The sequence below is a fragment of the Delphinapterus leucas genome, chromosome 20 (genome assembly GCF_059928025.1).
Source record: "Delphinapterus leucas isolate spDelLeu-1000000601 "Yukka" chromosome 20, BTC_Dleu_Yukka2, whole genome shotgun sequence".
In the NCBI taxonomy this organism is placed as follows: Eukaryota; Metazoa; Chordata; class Mammalia; order Artiodactyla; family Monodontidae; genus Delphinapterus; species Delphinapterus leucas.
Window position 1 is genome coordinate 33,114,576 of NC_143148.1, and position 14,653 is coordinate 33,129,228.

General features: G+C 46.8%; 1 protein-coding gene across 2 annotated transcripts in view; it reads left to right on the top strand.

Moving 5' to 3' along the window:
* The window catches only part of SLC12A3 (solute carrier family 12 member 3), a 53,109-nt gene extending 38,977 nt beyond the window's left edge, over positions 1-14,132 (top strand). For both annotated transcript variants that reach the window (XM_089903133.1, XM_022555915.2), the window contains exon 26: positions 889-14,132. In XM_089903133.1, the coding sequence (XP_089759259.1) occupies positions 889-1,030 (142 nt within the window). In that variant the 3' untranslated portion in view covers positions 1,031-14,132. The remainder of the gene's footprint in view (positions 1-888) is intronic.
* Positions 14,133-14,653: the final 521 nt, after the last annotated feature.

Sequence of the window (14,653 nt, forward strand, 5' to 3'; positions counted from 1 at the left end):
ATATCACTTTGTTGTGGCCACAGGCAGGTGTGTAGCTGGAGAGGCGAGGCTGGCATGACCTGAGTGGTCGGATGAGTGGCATACAGCCTCACTGTGTCAGACTGTGTTCTAGGCACAGGCGGATAAGACAGACCCAGCCTGCTCGTGAGAGAACATACATCTAGTGGGGGGAGACAGACAACACACAAATAAATAAAAATAGGATTTGAGAGTGTGAAGTGCTATGAAGATAATGAAACAGGGTGACATGATGAAGAGAGATGGGAAGATGTTATCGAAGAGGGTGATCAGAGGAGGAGGTGCCCTTGAGCCAAGACCTGAGGGAATCGAAGGAGCCAACCCGGTGAAGAGCTGGGGCCACTGCCTTCTGGGTGGAAAGAACATCACATGCCAAGGCGCTGGGGCAGGAGCAAGCTTGCCGTTTTTTTCAGGAGTGGAAAGGAAGCTTCTGTGACTGTAGCGGTGTGAGCGAGGTTGCGGGTGGTGGGAGGTGAGGTTTTGGAGGCTGGTGGGGACCAGATCATGGGGACCTTGCAGGCCATGGCTTTGTTTAGAAATGCGTTGTGGGAGTTCCCTGGCGGTCCAGTGGTTAGGACTCAGCGCTTTCACTGCCGGGGCTCAGGTTCGATATCTGGTCGTGGAACTAAGATCCTACAAACTGTGGGGCGCGGCCAAAAAAAAAAAAGAAAAGAAATGCTTTGCGGCTGAAGGTACACTTCAGGTCATGCTTTCAAGGAGAGCAGCAGGTCATTCTTAGGGTGGCTGGGAAGAAAGAGCTCTGAAGGGGCCAATAAACAGAGACGCTGTTCAGAAAGCAAACCAGGAACTGGGCCGTGTGGGGAAGGCCCCTTGGTAATTCCCCATCTGCTGCTTCTTCCTGCCCCACAGCACCTTGCCCATAGGGAGGAAGGGGAAGTGCCCGAGCTCGCTCTACATGGCCTGGCTGGAGACGCTGTCCCAGGACCTCAGACCTCCGGTCATCCTGATCCGAGGAAACCAGGAAAACGTGCTCACCTTTTACTGCCAGTAACTCCGGGCTTGGCTGTGCCTGCCCAAAGCCAGGATGCAGGGGATGCCCACCTGTCCACGGGGACAGGACACATGCCCCAACGCACTTTAAGTGGTAGCATCTGATGACCTCATGGAAGAAGCTGGTAGATTTCCAAATTTCAGCTGGACCCCACTCCCCTCAGACAAGTCCTCTGGGCTTTGTTTTTCTGGGCTGGAGAAGTAGCAGGTGGAGCTGTCTGGAAAACTCTCTGGTGGATTCATATTCCTTTTAAGTTTTCTTTTGCTCTTGATTACAACAAATTAAGATTTCAATCTTTGATTTGTATACAAATTTTAGTCAGAGTGCTGAGTGTGAATTTTGGCCGTTTCTACAGACCTTTCCTGGGAGCACCCCCTAAACACTCCTCCCCCCTCCAATATCAGGAGAGTGGGCACCCCACCTACAGCCCTTACAGGGGGAATACAGGGGCTCGTTGAGCCTCCATAACAATGCAAATTTATTTAACCACCTCTCACTTCCTTTGCTTTCAATAGCACGTCTTCAGTGTTTTGGTTGGTTCTTTGGTAGACCGGGACTTTCAAACATTTTCAGACTGCAACCCACAGTAAGAAATCTATTTTACATTGAGGTTTGGAACAAACACAGTGAAACTGAAGTGTCACAAAACAATCCTTATCCTTACTATGAGTGATGCACTTTGGTATTTTCTATTCTTTCTACTTCTTGTTCTCCTTTTAATGTTGGTTGCAATCCACTAAAATGAGTTTGGGATCCACTAATGGGTGCTGACTCATGATTTGAAAAATACAGCTTAGACTTTCTTCTGTGCCCTGTGTTTTTCTATACAACAGGGAGTTCATCTAGTTGGAGAAAGGCCATGGTGGGCATCACTGGCATTTTCCCGAGCTCATCCCACAGGGAAGGAAAGGGAACCAACAAAAACACCAGGAGGAGGGGTATGGATGGTGGGTGTGTCAGGAAAGAGCTTCAAAGGAGGGGCATGGTTTAGGGAGTCTCATGCAGGGGTGTTAAATTTCAGGTTTGGTTGGGGGTGCAGGTTTGGTGGGTCAGGAATGGGGAAGCAGAGAGGTGGGTGTAAAGATGGCAACATTGGGCAAAGAATCAGAAAGGTCCAAACCCAGCCCAAGGCTGGGGGGAAGGACAGGGAGGAGGAACCACCAGTAAGAGATGGAAACAGAGTAAGTAGCAGAGGGGCTGCAGTGCGGGGAACGTAAGATGGGGCTCAGAGACGAGAGAGAACCTGGGGGAGATGAACCTTGCTCAGGTAAGTGTGTTCAGGCTACTGTGGATGGAACCCCCCAGAGTGTTTGCACCGCCACCTGGGATGCAGGAGCAGAATGTACATTAAGATATGTCCAATGCTGGTGCGTGAGGCTCTCTGAAAGGGCATTTCAGCTCAGACGTACCCAAGCGGCATAAAGGTGAGCTGTTGGGGGATTCCACTGGCTGAGCCTTCTTCCAATTGCACTGGGGTAGCCAAGGAACCAGGCATCTTTGGGTCTGGTTGACCCCCTCCAAGTGCACTGAAGCACCCACTTAGTCATGAAGGCGAAAGTCCCTTTCTTGGGGTTGGGACTCAAAGGACTTTAGTGTTCGTCCCACTACAGAGACCAAGGCCCTGGGTTCCCAGGCTGTGATAAGCCCCACTGTCCTGTTATTACATCAGGCCTTTGCTGAGGGAGCCAGAGCGCCTGGCTGAGCTCCTGAAGGACGGAGAGGGGGCTGCCTCTGAGCCGTTCAGTGGACCTGGACCAACTCTAACTCCAGGTAAGGCAAAGGCTCCATCAGGGAATGCTTGCCTTTCTAGAGCCGCATGGAAAACCATTTCCTGGCAAACAGGTGCTCCCTCTTCTGACCTCAGGGAGTCACTGATCCAAGAACAGAGAATGCTTTGCCTTTGGGAATTAAAAAAAAAAAAATTCACCGTGTTGGAAACCAAATTTTGAACAATGATAATAGCTTTGTTTAAAAAAAACAAAGGCTTTGGGGACTTCCCTGGTGGTGCAGTGGTTAAGAATCCGCCTGCCCATGCAGGGGACACGGGTTCGATGCCTGATCTGGGAAGATCCCACACGCCGCGGAGCAACTAAGCTTGTGAGCTACAACTACTGAGCCTGCGTGCCACAACTACTGAAGCCCGTGCGCCTAGAGCCCGTGCTCCGCAACAAGAGAAGCCACTGCAATGAGAAGCCCATGAACCACAGTGAAGAGTAGCCCCCCACTCTCCACAATTAGAGAAAAGCGCACACACAGCAACGAAGACCCAATGCAGACAAAAATAAATAAATAAATAAAATTTTAAAAGCCTTGGACTTCCCTGGTGGCGCAGTGGTTAAGAATCCGCCTGCCAGTGCAGGGGACATGGGTTCGAGCCCTAGTCTGGGAAGATCCCACATGCCGCAGAGCAACTAAGCCCCTGTGCCACAACTACTGAGCCTGCGCTCTAGAGCCTGTGAGCCACAACTACTGAGTCCATGTGTCACAACTACTGAAGCCCGCGTGCCTAGAGCCCGTGCTCCACAACAAAAGAAGCCACGGCAATGAGAAGCCCATGCACCACAATGAAGAGCAGCCCCCGCTTACCGCAACTAGAGAAAGCCCACGCACAGCAACAAAGACCCAACGCAGCCAAAAATAAATTTAATTAATTAAAAAAAATTTTTTTAAAGCCTTGAGTTAACAGTAAGGTGAAAAACAATGAAATGAATAAAAATACATTTATTCAGTCAACAGAATTCATTTGTTTTGGAACACACTGTGTTTCAACTATGCTGAGTGTTATGAAAAAACTGTGTTGTTTTTTCAACCCTGGATTGAACTTTGTGCTGAGCTTCCACTGGTTCTACAGGTCATATTGCCAGATTTCCACATGGACATTTACAGAAGCCACTTATTTTCCCTTCGCTTCTCTTACATGTCTTTGCAGACACACAGGGAACCTGTTTTCTTCAGTCTTTTTTTTTCTTTGGTGGCCATGCCGCGCGCCATGCAAGATCTTAGTTTCCCAACCAGGGATCGAACCTGTGACCGCTGCAGTGGGAGCACAGAGCCTTAATCACTGGACCACCAGGGAAGTCCCTTTAGTCTTTTAAAAAGTCTCCCAGAATTTTCAATCTTGCCTCAAACCGAGGGGCAGAGAGATTGAGTGGAAAGAGCCACAGCATGGCCACCAAGGAACCTGGACTTGAGTTTCTGTCTCCTCCCAAAACTGGCTTGTGACCTCAGCTACGCCCCCTTAACCTCTCTGAGCTTCGGTCTGTGAAATGAGAGAATTGGACCAAAGCATGTGTCACCAGCCAGCTGGCCTGCTGCTGACTGTGGTTTGGCCCACGCGTGATTGATCAAAGTTGTGGAAGCGAGGGGAGGCATCAGGGGGAGGACACATTCTTCAGTCCCCCCCACTTGGCCCACCACTTCCTGCTGCCCTACTGCGTGCTCAGAGGCTCTGAAGGCCCTCCAAGTCATTGTTGGGCATATTGGGCCCTGAGAGGGTACGAGATTTTGGTCTACAGTGTGTGTGTGTCTTTCTCTGCTTTTGGACGAGTAGATACTCCACATCAGTGAGTAGTCTACCCTTGCACTGTGCATGGAAAGCCACAGAGAGCTGGGTCATCAGAGCTGGGACCCAGCCCCCACCAGCAACCACAACGGCCACTGCAGAAGGGACTCCTCATTTATCTCCCCCAGGATCCACTGCTCAGATGACTCCTGATTTTCCCCTTGACATTTCAGCCTCCAGATTTCACATCCTCTTTCAGTTCCTGCCCAGACTTGTCATGGCTTTGACGTAAGTACAGCAGCGCCTGTTTTCCACCAGATAAGGCTCTCTGAGCTCCGCCTCCTAGGTCTCATTAGAGCATGGAGAGCCCCATTTGGACTGAATTCCCTTTTACACACCTGCCTAGCCTCTCGTGTGGCTAGGAGGGAGAGGTGGGTTTCACAGGGAAGAGAATAGCTGGAACGTTCCAGAAGAACCACCTGGCTGGGAGGCCCCCAAGCACATGCAAAACAGCCAGGTTTCACTTGTAGATGTGTATAGCTCAGGGTATCAGAAAATACATACCGCCCACTTCAAAAGTGTTTACAGAAACGGGGCCCAGGAAAGCCCAGCCACCGGCTTCATTGTTAATTGGCCACTTGAAGTGAGGGTCAACCTTATGACTAAAAACACAAGCATGACATGAGCGTCCCTTCCTGAAAGGGAGCCACAACAAACTCAATTTCTAAAAATACCATGTGGTAGAGCGTTAAGAAGAACCACCTGGCTGGGAGGCCGAAGAGCAGAACATCATACGGACAAAAGATGGTGGCAAGAAAGGACAAGTGTTTTCATTTTCTCATAGGAGAGTTACAAAATAAAACACTCTAAGGATGCAAAAGAGGGAGCAAACACTAAGGTCAAGGGAATTAAGAAACTCTCTCTAGAGAAAATGGTATTTAAAATAGGTTTGAACAGTTGATAGGATTCTATAGACAGAGATGGGAGCCGGGATTGGGAGAAGGTAACCCAAGTGGCAGGATGCCTTGAGCAAGGACCAACTTACTAGGTGTGTTTGGAGAACAAGAAATAAACCAGTCTTCCTGGTGTATGAGGGATGCATACCCGGGGAGAATAAGACTGAGAAGGTTGTAGTGTGCAAGGCCCCCACTGAGAGGCTGAGGAGCTCAGGACAGACTCAGGGGCGCTGGAGAGCCACTGAAGGGGAAGGGGCAATGGGAGCCTGAGGAAGCTTGGCCAGACAGGAGATGAAGGAGGCTGGAGGAGAAAAGGCAGGGCACCCAGAGAGGAGGCTGTGCAGAATTGCAAAGGCAAGTCAGCAGGTCTCAACACTCTCAGAGTGGCGAAGAGCAGGGAAAAGAGGAGGAAGAATAGTATCTTCCAGAGCTGGGAATTGCCTGGATGTATGTGTGGGAGTAACAGGACCCCAGGAGTTGGGCCTGGGCAGCTGTAAGAATGAACAAACCATGTAATATGGAGGGTGAGGTAACAGGCTTTCTGCTGTAGAAAATGAGCAATTAGGTGGGTTTGGTTTTGGACACTTTAAGTATGAAGACATCCCAGTGGTCAGAATTGTGGTCCCGGAGCTCAGGAAGAGCTCAGGGTGTCCACTGTTAGCCTGACACTGTAAGAACAGAGACGATCCGTAGATTTGGGAGTCAACACTAAAAGACAGGAAATCGAAGTCATACCTTGGGTGAGATCACCAAGAAAGAAAGTAAAGAGAATGGAGAGGGCTGGAGCCTGGACCTTGGCAAGGGCTACATTTAGGGGTAGGAGGAAGAATAGGCAGCCAGCAAAGCAGCCTAGAAAAGATCATTGGTGAGGCAGGAGGAGAACCCAGGTAACCAAGGGCCTTAGAAGGTACCAGAGAAGAGATCGAAAAAGCATAGAATCGTCGACCCTCATGGCAGCTGACTGCAGAAGTGAAGCCGCTGCTGAACTGCAGTTCTGGGAATCCCTGGGAGCCTTACAGGTAGTGGTTCAGGTACCAGAGATTGAGGAATAATTGCTGGAGGGGAAAGGAAAGCAGCAGCCATGCACATTGACCTGTGCTTCAGTAACCCAGCAATGGAGAGAAAGATAAGGAAAATAAGGGGAGAAAAAATAAGGTGGAAACTTGGAGGAGACTCCAAGGGAAAGGAGACTCCAGGGAAAGCGTTGTTATCTTAGGGGGTGTATCAGTCAGGATCATGGTATGCTCTGCTACAGTAATAAATTACCCACTAAATGTTAGTGGCTTACATGACAAAGATTGATTTCTCTCCTACAAATATTCCTGTGCTGGGTAAGCCCTCTTCTCCACCTCAGGACTCAGTGATCCAAACTATTCCCATCTTGGGAGGCTATCATGTCAGCCAGTAGCTTCTAACTCACTGAGGAAGGGAAAAGAGAGTAGGAGGGTCATGCCCTGGCTTTCCAATGCTTCAGCTCAGAAGTGACCTGTTACTTCCACTCAAAGTCCATTAGCCAAGGAAGTCACATGGCACCACCTCCCTGCAAGCGTCTGGAAAACTGGGGGGAACATGTGAGTATTCATCGAGCAATCCGTGTCTCTGTTACAGGTGGAAGTGATAAAGAGAGACTTGGGTGTATGTATAGGCCTGAGGGGAAAGATTTAAGATGCAATGAAGAGAATAATTGATGAAGAGGTAGTAATGGTGAATCAATAAAATGTGGCGGAAACTTTGCCAAGCAGCAGGGAAGGCATAGCTGATCTCTGCTAGTCCAAGGGTGCAAAATTCTCAGTACAGCTGCCCTGGTGCCTTTCTCTGGCAGGTCTCCTGAGCACCAAGTCAGAAAGCAAATGTGTAGAATGCAGGGGACACGTTCCCCAGTGATGGGGCTGGCCAAGCAAGAAGGATGGAAGGCCAAGGCACGAGGAATTCAAGGAGAATGACCAAAGTACATGAAAATGGCTGACCATGAGCTCGAAGATGGATGGAGACACCGGAAGTGAGCTGCAAGAGTTGAGAAGGCTTGAGGGGCTGGTAGCAGGAGGACTAAAAGTATGCTCAGTGGGAATGGGAGAGAGGGAGACAGAGAAGAATACAGGGTAGTTTGTGGTCAGTATGTGTGCATTTCAAAGTTTGAGATTCCGCAGGAGGTAAACTTTATTTTATTTTATTTTTTTAAATTTTGGGCTGCATCGGGTCTTCGTTGCTGTGCACAGGCTTTCTCTAGTTGTGGCGAGCGGGGGCTATTCTTCGTTGCGGTGCACGAGCTTCTCATTGTGGTGGCTTCTCTTGTTGTGGAGCATGGGTTGTAGGCGCGCGGGCTTCAGTAGTTGCCACGCGGGTTCAGTAGTTGTGCCCCGCAAGCTCCAGAGCGCAGGCTCAGTAGTTGTGGCGCATGGGCTTAGTTGCTCCGCGGCATGTGGGATCTTCCCAGACCAGGGCTCCAACCCATGTCCCCTGCATTGGCAGGCGGATTCTTAACCACTGCGCCACCAGGGAAGTCCCAGGAGGTAAACATTTTTGAGCAAAATCTAGGGTGTCTATCATTTGACTGTGAGCTCTATGAAGGTGGTCGTTGGGATGAAACTTTTAGTTACTGGATGGTAGGAAGACCTGGTGGTCTCAGGGCCGGGGCAGCTGGAGGGTATTCACGGCATGCTTACCAGCTGGCATGGTGGTATTTCAATATCTTAACTGTTGAAATGGCTGAGTGAGTGCATATCAGCCCCGATTGTGACCACATCAACTCATCTTTGCACCCATCACAGGGCTTAGCACAGAGTAGGAACTCAATAAATGTTTGTCGAATGAATGAATGAATGGCAAAAGAATGGATTATGCCAGTGAGCAGTGGGAGCAGAGCAGAGATAAATGTAAGTAGAACTGAATGAAAGGGAGTATGATCTGGAAGCTGGAATTATTAAGATGGGGAAGGGATGGGAGGGAAGCTTGTGATCTTGGAAGAGAGCCCTAGAGGTCAAGAGATTATACTTGCAGTCAGGTAAGCCTTCCGGTGAGAAGTGGCTGCTAAGATGCACACCAGCCTAGAAGCAACATTGGGGAGGAGGAGGGGGAGACAGGGCTGCCTGCAACGGGAGATGTTCGAGGGTCCTGTCTTGGAGAAAGGTAGGGTTGGTTAACATAAGGAGGTTTGGGGAATTAGGGCAAGGTGCAGGGGGAGGGGGCCAGAGCTTGTTTACAAAGAACCGGACCCGCAAGTGAAATCTTGCTGACCTGAATGATTGATGTAGGCCTGGGGCAGAGAAAGCTGATGGAACCAGGGCAGAGATAAGAGGGGAATGAGTGGAGATGTTTGTTATGGGCTGGGAAAGGAAAAGTCCAGAGTTGAATGGGAGGGCTAAGCAAGGAAATTCATGGAGGAAAGTATCAAGTCCCACCATTTTTTTTTTTTTTTTTTTTTTTTTGCAGTACGTGGGCCTCTCACTGTTGTGGCCTCTCCCGTTGCGGAGCACAGGCTCCGGACGCGCAGGCTCAGCGGCCATGGCCCACAGGCCCAGCTGCTCCGCGGCATGTGGGATCTTCTCGGACCGAGGCACAAACCCGCGTCCCCCACATCGGCAGGCAGACTCTCAACCACTGCGCCACCAGGGAAGCCCAGTCCCACCATTTTGACAAGAATATTGCTATATTGCTATAGCTATCTCTGTAGTCTTATGCATCTTTGCCTAAGTGCTAGGTCTAGTCTGAAACCAGCTTGGGGAAGCTGGGGGTTTTGCTAGAGAAAAAAGAAAGAAACTAACACACAGTCAAAATTTTACTTAGAGTACAGGAAAGATTCTGTATTTATGCAAGGTACTATAAAACTTAAGATGAATAAGTATGGGTTTTTTTCTTTTCTTTTTAAAGTAACATGCTGGACTACAATCAGAATATTTAGAAGAGGGCTGGACTGGCACCTGTGATGGGGAAGTGAGGGCTTTTGAGGTTTCCTGGGCCTCAGAGTTCAGCCATGATCCTGCCCAGGATGCAGGCCTGGAGGGCAGGGCTCACCTGAGTGGTGTTTGCCCTGGAACCAAACCCAAGCAGCCAGGAGAGTCATAAACCTGGAGCTGGCTGCACCTACAGCCTAGAGAAGAGCCAAGCATGTGCTCTGTGAGAGAGATTATTGAATCAAGCAGGCACCACCCATTCATCTACCCCGTCACTTTTGCGGTAATCGGAAGGATTTTTGTTGTCCGGTGGCGGTTATTTTATTTGGGTTCCTCCCTCCATTGGAGGAAAGGCTGTGAGATAGCATTCAACAGGAAAGAGGGAACCAAGTAGGACTTCTGATTTTTTCAGCTGTATAATATAAAATTCACCTCATAGTATCAATAGCACTATTTACAATAGCCAAGACATGGAAGCAACCTAAATGTCCGTCGACAGATGAATGGATAAAGAAGATGTGGCAAACATATACAATGGGGGAATTCCCTGGTGGTCCAGTGGTTAGGACTCCACTCTCACTGCTGAGGACCTGGGTTTAATCCCTGGTTGGGGAACTAAGATCCTACAAGCTGTGCGGTGTGGCTAAAAAAAAAAAGAAACATATACAATGGAATATTACTTAGCCATAAAATAGAATGAAATAATGCCACTTGCAGTAACATAGATGGACCTGGAGATTATCATACTAAATGATAAAAAAGAATATATATATACGCATATATATGTACATTTATATAGAAGGTATAACTGAATCATTTTGCTATATACCTTGTAAATCAAGGTATATATACATTGTAAATCAACTATACTTCAATTAAAACATAAAAGGAATTAATGTCTACTCCAAATATATGTGTGTATGTGTGTATATATATATATACATATAATTCACCATGTTAACTATTTTAAAGTGTGTAATTCAGTGACAATTAGCACATTCAAAATGTTGTGCAACCATCACCACTATCTAGCACCAAAAAATTTCCATCATCCCGAAAGGAAATCATGGACCCCTTAAGCAATCACCCTCCATTAACTCCTGGCAACCACTAATCTGCTTTCTGTCTCTATGGATTTGCTTATTCTAGATATTTCATATGAATAAAAACCATACAGTATGTGGCCTTTTGGGTCTGCCTTCTTTCACTTAGTACAATGTTTTCAGTGTTCATCCATGTTATAGCAAGTATCAGTACTTCATTCCTTTCCACGGCTTCATTCCTTTCCATTCCTTTCCAATATTATTCCATGGCTGAATAATATTCCATCGCATGGATAGACCGCATTTTGTTTATCCATTCATCAGTTCTTGGACATTTCAGTTATTTCTACCTTTTGGCTATTATGAATGTTGCCACTGTGAATATTCATAGACAAGTTTTTGTTTAAATTCCTGATTTCAATTCCTTTAGATATAACCCTAGGAATGGAATTGCTGGGTCATATGATAACTGTTTAGCTTATCAAGTAAATGAACCCCAGGTACATTTTTAAACCTTATAAGGGCTGAGTTTAGAAGTGCACCATGCATGGACTTCCCCGGTGGCGCAGTGGTTAAGAATTCGCCTGCCAATACAGGGGACATGGGTTTGATCCTTGGTCCGGGAAGATCCCACATGCCGCAGAACAACTAAGCCCGTGAGCCACAACTACTGAAGCCCGCGTGCCTAGAGCCCATGCTCCGCAACAAAAGAAGCCACCGCAATGAGAAGCACGTGCACGGCAATGAAGAGTAGCCCCCGCTCGTCTCAACAAGAGAAAGCCCGCAAGCAGCAACGAAGACCCAACGCAGCCAAAAATAAATAAATAAAAATAAATAAATCTATTTTAAAAAATTATTTTAAAAAAAAGAAGTGCACCGTGAATTTAACTACCAGGCCCACTGTTGCCCCCAGTGGTCAGTCTTGACTGGCCAGACCCCTCAGTGTCTCCCATTCAAGAGATACTTGGGGTTCTCAAAGCCAAATCAGTTTTCATTCTCTTTGATTATAAAAATATATGTAACATGCACTTTTAAGAAACAGATATCAGAAAGTAACAGGGAAGTGAGTGTCACACTCAAAGTCTGGGCATCCCAGTCCGAGATACCTCCTTCCTTTATCAAACAAAAACACTTCCTGATCACTGACAACATTGTTTGGGAGGATTTACTGTGGACGCTACTTCTGGTGAGGAAAGAAAGCTGCTTCCGGCTTAGCGTGGGCATGGGTCACCATGGGATGGATTTCATGAGTACAGAACAGGATGTCCATTTCCTGGCCTAAAGAAGATGGCTCGTGTGTGTGGCCAAATTAGGATTTCAGAAATGACCATAAAAGGCAAGGTTTCTGGTTGGAGCTTGAATTATTTGGGAGACTCTCTAGAAACCAAGTAAAAACAAGAATTCCAAGAGCAAAGTACAGAAGTTCAGCAGGGCCTAAGACGCCAGATTGCTTGAAATAAAGCACGTGCAGTGTCAGTGACCTTTTGCCTGCTCAGGTTCTGCAAAGGCTTCTAGACCCTCACAGCCTGAGTACAAAATAAAACAGGTCTCGGCTCCTTCCCTCTCCCCCCTCAGAATTTAAAGATGAATTAGTTCACAGCAGAGACATAGCACCACAGAGGTGCTTCTAACCATCAAGTTTTAAAATTTCCATAGTCTTTCATTTCCACATTTCCAGAAATCTCATTTAAGAATATGGATTTTCCGAGACTTCCCTGGCTGTCCAGGGATTAAGACTCTGCACTTCCACTGCAGGGGGCATGGGTTCTATCCCTGGTGGGGGAACTATAGATCCTACATGTCGCATGGCGCGGCCAAAAAAGAAAAAAAAAAAAAAAGAGTATGGATTTTCCTTGAACTCACTATCTTTCTTTCCCTGCGCCGCTTGACTTTCTATTCTTGAGAGGCACAGAGGAATATATGTTGTATGATTTCACTTATATGAACTTCTAGAACAGGCCCGACGAAACTGGAGTGACAGAAAGCAGACCAGTAATGTCTGGGACCAGGATTGGTGGGGGGGTGAGCAGGTTGGCTGGGAGGGGGCACTGGGGAACTCTCTAGAATGATAGGAATGTATCTGGAATGATAGGAATTCACACAGGTGAATACACCTACCAAAACTCTTTGAACTGTACATTTAAGATCCATGTATTTTACTATATGTAAATTATACCTCAGTACCAGTTAATTAAAAAATAAAAATTTCATAGTTACTAGCTCTGTAGCCGAGTTACTTAAACTCCCCGTGCCTCAGTTTCCCCAGCTGTGAGATGGCAATAATAAAAGCATTCTACTTCAAAGGTTGCTGTGAGGATTAAATGCAAGTTTCTTGAAGTTGTGTGTCTGGCACGTGGTTAGCACTCCCCTGTTAGCCATTAGCTCTGTTCTGAACCCATCTTTGTTCCCAGGCCTCTTTCCCTCCTGCTTTATTTCTGCGATGTCTTTTTCTTTTTCCAATTTTTTTTTTCACATTTCCTTTTTTGCTCGATCCTAGCACTGATCTACATTTTCTCTTGAACGAACCACTCAGGTCTCGTGGCCCCAAGTCTCTCCCCCTCGAACCCTTCGTAATGATGAAGATCCATACTGATTCTGATCACGTCCTTCTACTACTCAAAAACCTTATTGCCCGCAAAATAAAGCCAGCTCTCAAGGATGAGCATGCAAAGTCTTCCCTGAACTGGTCCCAAGAATTCTTTCCAGTCTTACCTCTTGCTGACATCATCATTGTTAATTTTTTAAATTTTACTTTATTTTATTTATTTATTTATTTATTTTTGGCTGCTCGGCATGGCATGCGGGACCTTAGTTCCCCGACCAGGGATCAAACCCACGACCCCTGCACTGGGAGCTCGGAGTCCTAACCACTGGACTGCCAGAGAAGTCCAGACATCATCATTATTAGTATTTTAAAATAAACTCTGTCCTTACTGCCACACTTGACCAGTGGTTTCCAAAGCTGGCCCTTGAATCAGTACCGACTTAGATGCCTCAGGTCCCATTTGGTAGGCCTGACATGGGACCAGACACCCATCCTATTGTTTTTACATGTTTAGTTGCGGGCATAATGTCCATGCGGTGAAATGCACATATCTTAAGTATACAGCTAGATCCATTTTGAAAAATGTCTGTGCCTGCCTACCCCACACCCTACCAAGACAGAACTTTTCACTACCCTAGAAATTTCCTTCATGCCCAGCGGTGTATTAGTAGAGGTGAACAACTGCTTCCCCGGGGGAAAAAGGCTCTGCTTTATTGCGTTTCCTGATCTCTGTGGTGTGAATATTCCTACCATGGCCAATTTCAGGTTGTGTGATGACACTGAAAGCAGAGTCAGGAAGACAAGCTCACATTCGGTTCTTGAAAACCAGCACCAGCCGACTTTCAGCACAGCCCCTTCCAAGTCCGTCTCTGCCACCCCATCCTCAGGCAACCATGCATCTGTTCTCCGTCACCATAGATTCATTTTGCTTATTCTAGAGTTTCATACGAATGGAAGCATTTAATATGTACTCCTTTTGTCTGGTTCTTTCACTCAGCACGGTTTTGAGATTCATCCATGTTGCTACATGTGTGGTAGTTCATTTCTTTTTATTACTGAGTAGTATTCCATTGTATGGATATACAGTAGTGTTTATCTGGTCTCCTGGTGATGGACACCTCGACTGCTCCCAGTGTTTGATGCTACGAATAAAGCTGCCATCAACATTCTTGTACAAGTCTTTAATTTCTTTTGGGTAAATCCCTGTGAGTGTAATAGCTGGGTTGTATGTTAGGTGTATGTTTAACTTTATGAAAACTGCCAGACTGATTTCCACAGTGGTTGTACAATTTTATACTCCTACCAGCCAAGTATGAGAGTCCTGATTGCTCCGTATCTTTGTCAATACTTGGTGTTGTAAGACTTCACTTTAAAAAAAAAAAAAAAAAAAGAGCTCCTCAGGTGATTCTGTTTCACAGCCAGGCTTGGGAACCTGTGGACTGGATTCCTTGCAGTTTCCTAAATATTAATGGCTAATATTAATTGAGCACTTGCTAAGTGTCTGGCTCTTCCCCAAGACCTTTAACGATGCTATATCATTGAAATATCACAACAACCCCCTGAAACTGACACGATTATTCTTCCTATTTTACAGATGAGGACAATTAGGTACAGAGAGTTTGAGTAACTTGCCTAAGGTCACGCTCATAAGTGACACAAGTTGGCTTAGAAACGGGCAGTCTGGCTC